This window comes from Amaranthus tricolor, chromosome 5 (assembly GCF_026212465.1).
Source record: "Amaranthus tricolor cultivar Red isolate AtriRed21 chromosome 5, ASM2621246v1, whole genome shotgun sequence".
In the NCBI taxonomy this organism is placed as follows: Eukaryota; Viridiplantae; Streptophyta; class Magnoliopsida; order Caryophyllales; family Amaranthaceae; genus Amaranthus; species Amaranthus tricolor.
The window spans coordinates 31,470,195-31,486,401 of record NC_080051.1 but is presented as its reverse complement, the minus strand read 5'-3'; the positions used below and the strand labels follow the sequence as shown (position 1 = coordinate 31,486,401).

The 16,207-nt window shown below is 34.5% G+C and overlaps 1 protein-coding gene across 1 annotated transcript; it reads left to right on the top strand.

Annotated features, from left to right (window-relative positions):
- The first annotated feature begins 6,431 nt into the window (after positions 1-6,431).
- On the top strand, positions 6,432-16,094 carry LOC130814191 (uncharacterized). The gene is made up of 4 exons (XM_057680260.1): positions 6,432-6,675; positions 6,806-8,561; positions 8,701-9,749; positions 15,058-16,094. The coding sequence occupies exons 2-4, from the start codon at positions 7,065-7,067 to the stop codon at positions 15,203-15,205; spliced, it is 2,694 nt and encodes an 897-aa protein (XP_057536243.1). The 5' UTR covers positions 6,432-6,675; positions 6,806-7,064; the 3' UTR covers positions 15,206-16,094.
- Positions 16,095-16,207: the final 113 nt, after the last annotated feature.

Below are 16,207 nucleotides of genomic sequence, written 5' to 3'. Positions count from 1 at the left end.
CAACCCACAGCAGGCAGCAGGCAACAGCACCGACAACGTCTGTGATGGAGCAGGCGAGAAGCAGCCGGCGCCCGGCGGTGGCGTGGTGCGGCCGTGCGGGAGGGCGGCAGCGACTGGAGGAAGAATTTTTAGGTTTAAAGTGAGAGAGAGTGCGAGTCTGCGGGAGGGAGTAATTGAGTAACCAAGCCCCTGTTTTCGAATTTTAAAAAAAAAAAAACAAGTGGGGCACGTGTCCGTCGCGTGTCCGTGCCGTGTCTACGTGTCCGGAAAAATATTAAAATGTTGGACACTTCATTTGACGTGTCGGACACGGATTTTCGCGTGTTCGTGTCCGACACGCGACACGCAGGTCCAGGAGCGTGTCCGTGCTTCCTAGATTATTGCATGTGTTGGACATATGCTCAAACAAAGAGATCTTCCAAAACCTTGCCAATAATTCATGTTTGTCCGGGTAATTTAGGTGTTTGTTTAAGCACATATCTAATGATCGTTGGAACATCTTCTCTTCTTGCTCAAACATTTATTTTAAGCTGAACCATTATATTTATGCTTGTTCCAACAAATCAATTGGTCGCTCGAATAAATTTACAATAAGCCTCTAAACATCTCACTAACAGCTTATATCAATTGTCAAATCAAACCACGACTAAGGATAACTATACGACAACTTACATTAGAAAAATGTTAAAAAAAAATATATGCTTTCTTCAAAAATATTTAAATGGAAAGTTTTTTGAAAGAGCATTTAATTTATAAGGAAAAATACAACATATATAATACTGACTACGTCAAAAATGATATACTAGCTAGACGTAAGTTTCCTTTGTATCGATCTTGATTGTTGATCCTTGATATTAAATATTTGGCCCTATTTGTCACAACTTCCAATTTAATAGCCTTAAATTATTACTTCTTTCTATTATACATACTTCTCAACCTTCTATCAATTTATTGTTCAACCATCAAGATGGGATACATTCTATCCAATCATTGATTGTAAATTTGCCAGAAATCAACATAATTAAAATTTTAAATTTGAAGTTAAAATTTTTAATATTTCCCACTGTTTAACGCTAAATATTTCACATGAGTTACAATAAGATAATTTGATAAATTAAGTTTAATTTGTTAGAGTATATAACATATTCTGGGATTTCAACCATCAGCTTAATTAAGCTTTTGGTCGAGTTGGTTTCTTGACATTGTATCAGAAGCCAGTGTGAAAAGAGGTCACAGGTTCGAATCTCAACCACCCCTCATTCTAAGTAATTATCCAACGCCAGGTATGAGGAGGGCTTATATCGCATCCACACTTCTAGCCCAAAAAGCTTTATGTGAGAAGGCATGTTAGAGTATAAAACATATCATGGGACCTCAACCTTCAGCTTAAACTCTTAATTGAGTTAGTTCCTTGACACAATCTCTTAATCATTTATCATGTTGACTTTTGAAACCACGTTAAAAAATCAACTCAACGAAAAACTTAATTTTTTTATGCCCTCAATGTATGACACACGCATGATTGATAATGAATTTTAAACTTGTTGGTTCAAATATTACCAAATAAGAATATGAATTTATCATTAGTTTTAAGGTTCGCATAAAATCATCATCATCATACCCAGTGTATCTCACTCATAGAAAATTATGATCAGGGTCTGAAGAAGTAAGGAAGGTAGGCAACCCATACTCCTGAAGGAGGATGCTGCCAAAGAGTCCATCGACTCTAATGAATGCTTAAAAGATAGGTTCTTGCATGAAAAATGCTGGGTGAAGTCAGAATCGCAAGCCCACAGTCTTGACCCTTAGGCATAAAATATAAAATAATGATAAAACATATAACTAACAAGGCTAGGTAAAAAAAACGAGTAAAAGCATGATAAGACAAAGGCCAAGAACAAGAACACCAATAAACGAGAGTGTCAGTAGTCTAAGACATGAATAAGACGTCTCCAACTACCTCTATGCCTAGTTAGGTCCTTCGAAAGATTTAAGTCATGGAAGTCATTTTTTATTTTTTCCCACGTTGTCCTAGGTCATCCTCAGCTTCTCTTACCATCCACTATGATACTTTCGATCCTCCACACTGGGGCGTCTAAAGTTTTCCTCTGCACATGAACAAACCATCTCAATCTATTTTCACGCATCTTTGAAGAAATAGGCGCAACTTCTAATTTCTCTCTAAACTCTTGGTTCTTAATTCTATCCATTATTGTGTGACCACATATCCTCCTCAGCATCCGCATTTCTGTGACTTTCATCTTATGTTCAAAAGTCTTTTTTACGGCTCAACATTTTGTCCCATGCAACAAAGCAGAATTGCAACTCTGTAGAATTTGCCTTTTAATCTACTTGGGTACTTCACCCCGGTGGCTGCTCGCCATTTGAGCACCCAGTTGTATTCAATGGGTAACATCTCTATCGATCTCCCCATTACTTTAAACGTAATACATAGAGTACAAGATTTGCAGAAAATGATACTATAAAATTAATTTAGAGTGCTAACTATGTATAAATGATGTTTTAATATTAAATTATATGGACAAATTGCAAATTACAATGAACGTAATATATAGAGTACAAAATTAATCTTAAAAGCTTTAATATCACCTAATTAATTTTAAGGTCCAACCCAGAAAGGTTTTTTTTTTTCCTAAAATAATAAATGATGAATATTCCAAAAAAAGAAAAGAATATGCTGTATAAATATTTTCTCCACCCTCCCCAGATTCTTCACATATACTCATATAAACTTCTTCAATAACTTTATGTTGTATTTATTATTAATTAAATTAAATTAAATTAAATTAAATTAAATTAGGTTTCTTTCAGTCTTTGAAGCATGACGTTGCCTAGTCTTGTCTTAAATGAGGCTCCACTATTAATATACCCTATAGTGGATGGTGACAATATAAAAGGAGTAATATAAACAAATTTTTCCCAAATGATTGAATGCCAAAAATTACAAGTTTAAATTATAGGAGTACATTTATTTTACCCTAATTCTGTACTTCATTTTTATTTGTGTTTCTTCATTTATTATTTTTATTTTTGTTTGGAAGCATTTATTTTTTAATTCTCGGTAAAGATAATTTTCTAAATGCAAGGATATTGAGAATAGAACATCTATAAGAAAAAAGGAAAAACTATTAATTATTAGATCGGGTTAATTTTTTTTATTAGTCTTAATTTTTAAACATGATTACTTTATTACTTGTAAGTAATGTATTGGGGTAATATTATCCTAAAGAGATTCCTTGACTTTATGATACCACTAATTTAAGGTAGAGAAAAATATTTTGATGTTGACTTAATTTATTGTGATTAGTGAAAGGTTCAACATTTACATAAGGGATCAATGTCACTTCATTAAAAGAAGCCCTCTTTGTTTCCAAAGAAAATTTGAAAAAAATGAGATTATTTATCTACTTAATTTCAAATATAAGATTGAGGAAAACTTATGTCCCAAAATAAGCTTCCGTACATCCAATTCTAGCTTCGGGTAGAGTCGCTGTTAGTAACAGCGAAAGTGAAAAAAAAATTAAAAGCCCAAAGTCGCTGTTAGTAACAGCGACCTAAAAAAAATAAAAAATTAAAAGCCCAAAGACTAAAAAAAAAAAATTTTTTTTTTTTTAAATTTAAGTCGCTGTTAGTAGTAATAAAAAAAAAGTATGAGTTTCTTTTTTTTCTATCCGAATCTGACACTTAGACTTGTGGCCATGGCCAATTATGGTTGTTGAATCTTTGTAACAATTACATACACCGATACCTCTACCAATCTTCCCTTCCCATGACTGTACTCTGTTGATTGCTTCTAGCTCTGATAGCCACCATCCTCTCTAGCGCTCATCGCACTGCCTTGCCCTACATTTTCTTTATCCTTCCCGTTTTCTTTTTTTATCCTGTCAACCTGATTGAGGCCTTTTGGAGGGTTTTAAAGTACATTTTTTAGGAGTAGCAATGTCAATTTCCTTCTCTTTAGGTATTAAAGGTCTAAATTAAGGAGCTTCTATGGTTCATAACTCCTACAATCTTTATTGGCTTTGAATTCCCTTATTTTATACTTACAAGTGCTCTGCTTATACATCATACTGATCAGTGTTGACAATTATCTCTTAAAGTGTCTTGTCTCTTGCTATCATTGTATTTCAGATCCAAAATACTACTCATAGTCAGGTTAAATCCAAAATTTAATGTTAAGGTTATTACTAACAGTGACTTAAATTAAAAAAAAAAATTTTTTTTTTTTTTAGTAACAGCGACTTTGGGCTTTTAAATTTTTTTTTTTTTTTAGTAACAGCGACTTTGGGCTTTTAATTTTTTTTTTTCACTTTCGCTGTTAATAACAGCGACTCTACCCGAAACTAGGATTGAATGTACGAAAACTTATTTTGGGACATAAATTTTCCCCAATCTTATATTTGGAATTAAGTAGATAAATAATCTCATTTTTTTCAATCTTTCGTTCCCAAATTAGTATAGCAAGATATGGACCCAATGATGAAAACTAGCCCATTAAAACCAAGTAAATGAGTCCGATAAAAAGGAACTGGACTTCTTCTTCCAAAGTAGTAAGGACACCTCATAAACTTGTCCCAAGGTAAGATCTTTGTTAACATATCAAACTCATAACAAATCAATTTTTATTCATGTCCACTTAATTAAAGCTAATACATTTCATGATAAATGAATATGTTTATTTGTTTCATTTTTCATGCCCCCCATTTTTGTGGTAAGACTCATGCATCATGCTCGTTATTTTCGATTAGCATGTGTAAATCGGTCCATAGCACAGGATCTCATTATTAGGGAGTTCCAAAAATCCATTGTTATACTTATTTTATATATTGTTTCAATTATCACAAACATATGTATACTATTTTACACGAGTGTAACGAAGTAACAAAAAGCCAAATATTATTAGTTTAATAAATTTAAAGATCTTATCATATACTAATAATTTGATACTTTCTTTTCTTAAATTGTAAGAGTTTATACGATAAAATTGGAAGGGTCCCAAAAATTACGAGACGACCCTAATCATGCTTATATCCGTTGGTAGGAGATATTTAGGCAATGCATGTTATAAAATTTGATTAAAAACTCAATTAATATTAAATTATATGATATTAATTATAAAGAAATAATAGTCAAGTTGGTTCAACATATATATAAGAATGGATTCAAACTCAATAAACTCCAGATTTATTATTTGTCTGAAACTTTGGATACTATAAAGTTTTTAAGTTTCATGGGTAAGTAATTGAATTCTTTATTAAAGATGAATTTAGAGGAGTGCACTTTAGACAATTTCATCTTATGAAGGATGGAGCTAATTATTGTAGTTGTGATGGAGTTTATATGTTAGAATATGAATTAATTTATTTGATACACAAGTACTTAAAGACACTTCTATGTTGAAAAGTGATCCTATAAGCCTGTATTTGCCAATTGATATGGAGTAGATTGAAGCTTCTTTTACATAGGAGCCTCTATAATCTTAAGAAGGAGAGAACATCTCAACCTTTAGATTATTGCATCATACATTCATACTATAAAAGATTATCGTACATGTGTTTCATCACTTCGTTGCCAAATTTAAATTGTTGATATTCTCAATCTAATTAAAGCAGAGGTTTCTTTTTTTTTTTTCCTATAGAAAACACTAATTATTCTTTAGCTTTCAAGGTTAAAAGATTAAAACTTGTTATCTTTTTTTTGATAATTGTTATAATTTTAACTTCATAAGAATTTATATAAACATTGATGTTACCGTATACGCCTATTTATCTCAAAGAATGAAGCGCTCAAATATGTGAGATGAATCACAGCTAGCAGACCATGGTGATTTTGGTTTAAAAGTTTTTAATTATCTGGTTCCTATTCAATCTTATTCATAAGATCTCTGTATAAGCTATTGATTGAGTAGCAATATCCCTCGTATTTATAGAGAATCAAAGTAAATGGCATGATTTATAACAAGCTTGCCTTGAAAGAGCTTGACTACCTAGAACATGCAAGTCTAAGAAATAATCGCAAATGTGATATTGCATGATAGTTATAACATTAAATGTAAAATTGCTTTATTACTTAAATAATATGATCCATCTTCCCTTATCATTGCTCTTAGGATACCAAATACCTACACGAGCTGATAATTGATCATTAATGAAGTTCTCTAAAAAACAATTCCTCTCTTTATTATGTTATGGACCATTTTTGTGTTATCTTACATCTAAATTTATATTATTTTACGTTTTTATATTCTTTTAAATTTTAAATAAAAGCAATTGAAATAAATGTATTTTTACGGTGGTAGTTTAAAGGCTCACAAACTCCACACACACACGAGAGCTTGCTTACTATAATTGATTTCCTAATATTCCCTTTAATAGGAGTAATAACTTAATTTATTCATATTTTTTATTTTTTATTAATTAAAAAATAAAGAAAAAAAAAAACACTTCCTTCACCACCCGTCTTATCTTTTTGGTTTATACTTTGTCTCTCACCCCCATTTTCGCGAAAAACGCAGACGGAAGAAGAAAAACGAACAAAATATAAAACTCGAGCAATCGCCGCAGCTCTTCGGAGTCGACTCACCTTCAACTCGCTTGCTGCCATTGTTTTACCATTTCTCCCATGTTAATCAATCCAATAACGTTTATATCTGCTGTGAGTTTCTCTCTCCTTTTTTTCTTTCCATTGTATTTGTATTTAACCTTTTTTATTTGGAATTAATTTGTTTTTGTATTTTAATGCTTGGAATTGAATATATTTTTTCTTGCGTTTTTATGAATACCAGCTCGATTGAGAAAGAAACGAAAAGAAACCCTAATATATTGCGATTAATAGATTCAAATTGGGGGCAAAAAAGTTTGGGAATGGAATTGGGTATGATTGAGTTTTGAATTGATTATATGATATTTTATTGAGTTGTGATTGGTTTAAAAGTTGGATATTGTGAAATTTGTGGTGGAATTGGAATTTACTTTTGAGGAATTGGGAAATTAGGGTTTTCAAATACGGGGAAGAAATTGATAGAAATAGGTTAAGGGGGGATAATGTGTATGTTCTGTGTGATTCAGAAGTGGTCGCGAAGGGTTGCTACTATGCTGCCTTGGTTAGTCATTCCGCTTATTGGGTTATGGGCTTTATCTCAGCTGTTACCGCCTGCATTTAGGTTTGAGATCACGTCACCGAGGTTGGCTTGTGTGTTTGTGTTGTTGGTTACTTTGTTCTGGTATGAGGTATTGATGCCGCAATTGTCTGCTTGGCGAGTGCGAAGAAATGCTCGGTTGAGGGAGAGAAAGAGGAATGAGGCGTTGGAATTGCAGAAGTTGAAGAAAACTGCCACTAGGAAGTGTAGGAATTGTTTGACACCTTACAGAGATCAAAATCCTGGTGGGGGGAAGTTTATGTGCTCTTATTGTGGACATATATCAAAGAGACCTGTTTTAGATTTGCCTGTTCCTCCTGGGATTTCAAATTCTGGAATTATTAAGGATTTGTTTGGAAAGGGAGGGAAGATTTTGAATGGGAAGCCGTGGTCAGACAATGTGTCCCTTTGCAATCAAGAATGGATGGAGAATGGGAGTTGGGTTGTTAATAGGTCATTTCCTGTTAGGTCTTCTTTTCCTCCACGGAGGAATAATGCTGGATTTTTTGGAAGAAATGAACCTTGCTTGGCTGAGAAGTCTTATTCTGGTGGTTATTTTTTCACTTGCAAACTGTTGACATCATTTTTGCTGAGTATAAGGTGGCTTATGAGAAAACTCTTTAGAATTAGTTCGTCGGAGGATTCTTTATCAGATTCTGATCATATGGGAATGATGTCTAAGAAGGAAAATGGCAGTGCAGGTCCTGAGAGCAGAGGGGAGAAGGCTCGGCGAAAAGCTGAAGAGAAGCGGCAAGCGAGATTAGAGAAAGAACTGTTGGAGGAGGAAGAAAGAAAGCAAAGGGAGGAGGTAGCGAGATTGGTTGAGGAGCGCAGGAGGTTGCGGGATGAAAAGATAGAGGCTGAGAATCGTGCAAAAGGAACCTCTTCATTGAGGGAGAAAGACAATAAGAGGGAAGCTGAGAAAAGGAGGCAAGAGAGGCGAAAGGAAAAAGACAAAGGATCTAGTAAGAGCAACTCTGATGTTGACGAGTTGGACAAGAAAGCCGGGAAGGAAAATGACTGGAAACGGGAGAGCGATAGAAAGAATGAGACTGATCGACGTGAGTCACCAAAGTCTGGAGTAGACTCTGTGAAGGGCCAGACCAGTGAAACAGGTTATAATGCAAAGAGTAGTTTTACAAACAGTTTTAGTCGAGGGAATGTTGGTTCTAGATATTTAGACCGTATGAGAGGCACTTTTTTGTCTTCTTCTAAGGCATTTACTGGCAGTGGTTTTTTTGGCAAAGCTGCCCCATCTGCTGGTTCTGCTTCAAAAGAAATCAAGTCTAATAGTTCGGTTGAACCTTCTCTAGTTTCAAACAGCAAGCGTGATATTCTCCCATCAGAGCGTCATCCTGGGAGAACTGTTATACATGCTGATGATAAGAGCAATCCTCACCCTGTAAGACATCTGTCTTTCTGAGCTCTGACAAGTTTTGTTCTTTGTTCTGTCTCTTGGGTGGGAAGGGATACTGTTCCATTAATAATGTTATCCTTACATAATTTAATCATGTTGACTGAATTAAGCTTCTTGGCACCAGGTCTCTTCAGATGCGCAGCGTAAGACACAACCAAAGTCGTGGCAACAATTATTTACACAAACTCCTTCACATCCTAATGTAACTAGTAGACCAAGTGCAAAATCCCAACCAGAAGGTCAAAGTACTCAACATCTGGGCTCAATATCTTCTGCGTCGTTTTACGATAACCCAATTAATTTGCCTTCTCCCTTTATGCTGCCTTCCTTTTCAAGTGGGCTTCTGACTAATAACTCTAGCCTACCAGGGGCAAAAGACCCCTTTTTTTCTGGTGGTTTGAACAAACCTCATGATTTATTACCTGAAGAGCCAGAGTTGTTTGAGGACCCGTGTTATGAACCTGATCCTGTTTCACTTCTTGGTCCAGTTTCAGAATCACTTGATAATTTTCAGCTGGACCGAGGCAATAGCTTTGTAAAGGATGATTTTGAAAAATCTAGTCCTTTAATTAATGTTTCAAGTCCTTTGGAAATCACCAGACCTTCTCCAATTGAATCTCCCTTGTCAAGACTCAGAGTTGGTGATGAAAAGCCGATTAACCCTAGCCATTTCTCTAGTAGTCCTAGGGCCCTCGATACGAACAACTTTCCAGCTCCTGAGCTGAATGATGTAAATGATAAAGGAACATGGCATATGTGGAATTCTTCACCTCTTGGTCCTGATGGTTTGAGTTTAGTGGGAAATTCTGCCAGCTGGATTACATCACTAGAGCGAAGCAGACTGAAAAATGATGATATGATGCATCAATCTCCACAGAAGACTATGGCTTCTTTGTTTACAAAAGAAGGATATAGTGCTTCTGGAACACATTCTCCTCAGCATCTATTCATGGGGAATGCTCAAAGTTGTAATCCCTTTGGTGTCTCTGTTCCAAGTCCTAATGATCAAGATCAATGGATGCACAAGGCCTTTTTTCCACCTCTGTGTAGCAGTGAGAGTCATCGTCCAATTAGTCCCCCGGAAGAAACTTTAGAGAAGCCAATTATATTTGGGAGTCCTAACAGGGTTGCAGCCGATGCTCTTGATCCATCCACAGCTAAATGTTGGTCCAAGTGAGTTACCAAACTTTATGCATCTATCATTCTATTTCTTCATTTACACTTTGGAATTCATTGGCTGGAATTTATGACTCGTGTGTAGCAGTTTTCTGTGAATGTTTTGCTTACGTACTAGAGCCGCATGCCTATGTGTTAATTGTTTTTCTTTGTGCTCTCTTGTTCCTGGATTACCTATATTATAGATGCAGGCAGAGACATGTCACTTAAATGCCATTCCCCCTTCTCTTTCAATAGGTGTTTTGTAATATCTTTTCTCATTGTGATGAGAACGAGGGACTGTATATATTTCAATGTTGCCACTCACCGTGATATATGTGGCTTGCTGCATGAGTATTCAATTACATTTAGATAAACTTGAAACCCTGTAAACTGTAGACGTTAAAAATCTAGAGGATTATTGTTTATTGTTTGCTGATTAATGTTTTCTAGTGATGTTATACATCTATATTACTTGTTGGAAGCATGGAGTACTTTTAAAATTAATAAACATTGGCTGTGATCCTTTGACTTTGCATGCTGGTCTATATAGCCGCCATAGTTTCAAGTTTTGTGGATGTTGGTGAGAATATTTAGTTTTTATGATCTTGAAGCCTCATACTTTATACAAATCCACGAATATTAGAAAGCCTTGTTGGCACCTACTTTATTTTCGGAAAGCTTAGTTCTTTCTTTTCATTTGCGACTCCAATTATAGTTTGACGTTCATGGGTGATTCATGTGAGAAATACAACATTAGTTTCCCCTCTCTCTTCTCTCTCTCTCTCTCTCCTCCTTTTTTCGTCACGCCTCAAAATTAACGAATTTAAAATATGGCGTCTTTGTTGATTGCAACCTTTGTTACCTTGGGCTCCTAAAATTTTAGGGTGGTCACATTTTTAATTTGAAATTTGCACACTGTTAATAACATAAGAAGAGTGTTTTTGGCACTTTGATTTTTAGACCCTTACTCCTAGATCGTTGGTTATTCAAACGACAAGTTAAACATCTGTAATCACGTTGAGCCCCCATAAACTTTTGCTATATTTAGATGTCATTGAACTTAGATTTTTTTTATTGTCCACTTCATACTTATTTTTTTTCAAAATTGTATTTATTGTGTTTTCACCTTTTTATTTTCTAGTTTCATTTATGTGTTCCATTTCCTTCATTTGCCCACAAAAATAAACAAAGATACCATAGAAATTGTAGGAAGTAGGATTATAGGCTTAACTGCTCAATTCATTCACAAGTCTGTTGGTCTTGGCTCTTCTGACCCTGCTCTGCTCAATCATTTATGTGTCTCATTTGTATGTTCCATTTTCTTCGTATGTCATATGTGGCTGCTGTTGATACATGATCTGTCTAGTGATGGCTTAGAAGGTAGTTAGAAAGAGGATATGCTTTTATGGGGATGGGGAGCAGGGGAGCTTGGGAAATAGAAGAGGTTGTAGTGGCAGTTTTTTTTGGCTTACTGGAGGTGGTGGGAGTATTCTGGCACATAGGGCATTGTGGTTTAGTGCATCAGCAAGCTTTTTTTGAAATTAAAATTAATTCACAGGTTAAAGAGTCATACGACATCTACCTCAAAATTAACCAAACTCAAGTGCATTATAATTGATATCAAATTATAACAATTAATAAAACCACAATTGTTGTAGATGACAGTTGTCGTCTTTGTATATCCTGTTCACATTGTTTTTTGATGCAACTTTCATCGAGGAGGTCTTTTGATGACACAATTTATTGTAGATGCGAGATTGACATTTTCCTTGACACCGAAAAAGTCTTCATAAACAATCAACTTTTACGATAATATTAAGATTAGGACCCTACACTCACATGTAGAGGTATAAAAATTGAATAAAGAGAAAAATAACCCAATAAGTGGGTATAAAAACTCTCCAATAGAAAGAGGATGAAGTTTTATTCCAAACATAAAAATACCGATAGAATGAAGGAATTAAGGGGCTGACCATCAACCATTTTGGTTTAAGATAGCCCCAATATTGACAAAGAAAATTAGTTTTTGAAAGAGGAGGGAGAGAGGAGAAAGAAAAAGAAAATGAGCAGTACTTTTATTCTTGGGTTTGTGCAGCATTAAGTTTTAGATGTCAGTGTTGTAATATTATCTCCTTTACTCTCAACTGTAGTTTCTTGTTTCATGCCTAGTTTGATTATGAGTGTTTGGTGACCTCAAAGCGAACCTCAATATTGGGCTTGCCATAACAAGTGATGAGATATATTGAAATTTTAGGACTTTTAAAGTTTGCAAAAATAAGATGGTTGTAAATTATTTTGTTACATTGTGTTCAAAAATATAATCTTTAACTGTGTTAAATTTCATTTGAAAAGTACAATAAAATATTAGATACCCTATTATTCACTCAAAACGATTTCTATGAGCATTTGTAGATGCAAAATCGCTAACAATAGCGTCTACATCAACAAGATGTACAGAATTTGCTCTATGTAGGGGCTAACCCTATTGCTCTTTTGCCCTACCCCAGATACCATTGTTCATTCTTTTTCCTTATTTCCTTTTACCTTGTAAACTGCCATGAATTCTCTCCTCCTCCCTCGTATCAGTCTGACTTGGTAGTTTGACTTTATGTAGCCCCTTCTAGTCTCTACCTTGATTATGACAAATATCATTGTGACATATTAATGCATAGCAGTGCCTAGGAAAGCTCCTTTTACCTGTGTTCATTGGGAATCTGGACCTGTTTATTACAGCTGTTTATTTGTTGTTCTTCCTCCTAAGGCGGTTTCACTGAAAGAAATGATCCTACGAATACGTATTAAACAAGCATATAACTTTTGCCTTAAGCCTTTTATATATGCAGAATGAATTAATTTTTGGTTTATTGTTCTATTATCAATATTCGTGATATGTACTGTTGTGAATTGATGTATTTCTTGCTCATTTTCCTATAATAATGTCAATTGCTTATTGTTGAGACTTGAGACCTCTTTATCGGTTGTTTTTTTCTTTGGGAAGATGATATGCATAGTATTCTGCCTACTGCCTTAAATACTTCCTTGTAAGCAGTATACTTCATACTATTTTGTATGAGTGTAAGATAACCTTGTAAGCAGTATACTTCATACTGTAGTGTATGGGTGTAAAATACGGTTTTTTTTACACCTTTACGATGTGGATAATACCGGTTTGGTAAATTTGAAAACCTTTATGGCACGGACGATACAGTTTGGCTAAAAGTTCTTAAAGTGCTAAAAAGAATACATCCTTAGTGTGAGATACTATAACTTAAACTATTTGTATTTATATCATATATATCGAAGGGACTTTATTAATTTAGTGATTCTGTGGGAGGGGAGGAGAAGCCCTCTTCTCCTGAAAAAATAAAAGGTGCGGAGTTTCGTGGTATAATTGAAATTAGATTGTGTATAGCCATCCTTATGTGCTATCTACTTTTTCATATGCAAGATAAGTTTTTGCAAGTATTTGGTGGCTAATTCAGTGGTACCTTTTTTGGTACAAACTCACTATGAATTTGCCTTTTGTATTAAGTGGCGTAAAGTTGCTTGTAATTTCTAGTTATAAAACTTCTAATTGCAACTCCCATTCTCCCAAGCCGATTAGCAAATTAGTAACACTGGTTAAGTCTTTAGGCAAGTCTTTTGCCACAGCATCTTGCTGGCCATTTTAAAGTTTTCTTTTACTGTTTAAATTAATTTAGTATTGGTAGTTGCTTCCATTTCCCCAAAACATTTCTCTTTGAGTCTTAGTATTGACAGAGATAGATATATGTAAATCTTTATGGAAATCCCCTTTGATTTACTAGTGCCATAGAGAAAAAAAAAAGATCTTTTATTTTTTCCTCTAAAAACCCTCTTATAATCTTTGCTAACACTTAGAATTTAACTTTGTACTTTCTGTTATGGCAAGAGCTTTAAAATTCAGGTTCCAAGTTTTCATTTTATTGACTGAATTGGTTTTGAGAGCATTCTAACCGTTTTTGAATACATTCTTACTCATCCTAAATGACCAACTCCAGCTTTCTTTATCGATAAAAATGTGACATTTTTGGAGAACTCTTATATTGGAAATAATTTACAGGGCTATTTATGTTGGCTTAAAGTACTCTTACAACAATATCCTAGTTTCCTGCTGCTGCTAAGTGGCTCACTCGTCACATTAAGATGGGGTTTGGAGTATTGGATGTTCACAACCTTATCCATGTAAATCGTAATGCAATCTTACCCGTCACAGTGTTTGTCTCAATACAATACTCCATTTTCCAATGCTATTAAGCGGCTCATGCTAGAGGGGGTTTGGAAAATCGTGGTTAGTCAGATATATAATAAACAGAGAATATTTCCTGGTGACCCTTGGTTGCAAACAGCATGTGTAGCTTATGTAAAAATGCACATGATTTAACGAGCCTTTTAATTTTAGTCCAAATCCGAAACCAAAGGGTTCTGGATCTTTGCTTTATTGAAAACCAAAGTCAACCTGATTTTAGGGCTGCCAAATTTATGTATCTTAGAAGTCTGAAATTCTTAGTTAATACTAATATGGAAACTCATCAAGAGGACTGTTGTTAACTTTTAAGTAGGTATCTTAGCAGTAGTAATTAATGTAACCTTTGAATTTTTTCTGCAATAGGTTTATTAGGTCCTCTGAGAGGTGTTGCATTCCATCATTCTATGGCTCTACAATAATATCTTTCTATTTTGCTTTCACTTTTGGATAATGTCTTTGTTTCTTTTTTCTTTCTCTTTTTTGATTATCAAGGTAGCCTTACAACAGCTCTTTATAAAGCATTTCCCAATAGTTTAGTTTGCTAGGATCCAGGGTGAATTGATAGTAGCATATTGACATCAGACTCAATAGAGAAGAGATTGTGAATGTTGAAGTCTCGGATGCCGTAATGGTTGCATAACCATGGTTGCCGTGCCCTTCTGTCGCGATAAATTCTAAAACCTTTGTGGTCACGATGCGGTAATGTGGTTGCTGTTTGGGATGGAGAGCTAGGAGCCTAGAATTAGGTTTAGTGATAAACTTAACTAGACATCAGTTATTTTGAGGATTTAGTTCTTTGTAATTCATTTCTCTGTGGAGTATTTGTGAGTTTTGTTAACTGTCATCATACTTAAATTCAATAAGTTAGTTTGAGTAATTGCATCCCTGTTTTTGAAGGGGTAAGCTATTGGAAAACTTGCAGAATATGGGTTGAATGTCAATGGATTAACATTGATATCTGATATACTTTATGTGTATTGTTTAGTATTTTTAATTTCACTCTTGCTTCACATTTCTTGCTTTCTGAAGATTTTCTGCCCTTTGTTCTTCTGACAGTACGGAATGGTCTGTTCCTGGCTCAGACAGTAATGAATGGTCTCTTCCGTGCACTGGAGAAGGTGTTAGAAACCCATCGGTTGTAAGACCTCCTATCGGTGGCTTATATTCACACCCAGATGTACAGTCACTTTGGTCTTTTGAATGAAACTGGAAAAATTTTATAAAAGAACAGAACTTATGAGGATGCTCCTTAATATACATGTCGTTAACGAGGTATCAACCTCTTTTGAGGCAAATCAGATATGTTTACTTATATTAGCAATGGGTTAGGAATATAAACAGGCATGCATGCTTATAGTGCATCCAAAAAAAAAAAAGAAAAAAAAGTAATCAGTAATCACTGATTTTTGATCCCTTTCCATGTTCCATGTTTATACTCTCTAGTATCTACGTCTCTTTATCATCCTCGAGCCGGAGGACTCCTTTGGCCGTGCTCTCCTTTATGGGTATGAGTTGCCGTCGTCTTTCCCTCTTCAGATCTTGTCCTTAGTTTTCTATGAGCGGGAGACACTAGGTTGGATGATGATGATGATAATTACCATTATTCTCCGATCCTTGATTTTAGTTTGAGCTATGGTTGAGACCCAAGAGGTGTTTGTACATAAGAAAAGGGCTTTCGAAACGCGTAGAATTTGTTATTTTGTTATTGTGGGAGCTGACTTAGTAGCGTAAATTTATGTGATTTTATAGATCTAATAATCTTTAATTTGATTCAAAATGATCGACTTGACTTACTTTTTTAGCCATGGAGTAACAAAATTAATGTATTTAGCATATTCAATGTGTGGTTAACAACAAAAATCGATCAACAAAAAATCATGAAATTTTCTTTTACTATTCAAAACACAATTTCAATTTGAAACAACCAATAAAATTTAACTCAAAACATCAATAGGGCTGTTGGATAATCTAGTTTTGTCTCATTTAATGTATTACTTTTGTCAAATAGACAAAAGTCATGTGTTCGAATTTTAATTTTCAACCACTTTCTTTTTCTCATCTTAATTTCGTAACCAATTTTTTTTCTGTTAATAGGGATGTTCGCCGTAGGTTATCATAAATTACCTTTAAAAAATATTCTTTTTTACATATATTTATTATAACAATTAGTTTTAGCCGAGAATATGCATATTAGACACCATATACT

Bases quoted from the DNA above. Each gene is read 5' to 3' on its own strand.
- LOC130814191 (XM_057680260.1), top strand. From the start codon at position 7,065: ATGTGTATGTTCTGTGTGATTCAGAAGTGGTCGCGAAGGGTTGCTACT. The intron at 8,562-8,700 runs GTAAGACATCTG...TCTTGGCACCAG, and splicing joins ATAAGAGCAATCCTCACCCT to GTCTCTTCAGATGCGCAGCG. The intron at 9,750-15,057 runs GTGAGTTACCAA...TTCTTCTGACAG, and splicing joins ACAGCTAAATGTTGGTCCAA to TACGGAATGGTCTGTTCCTG.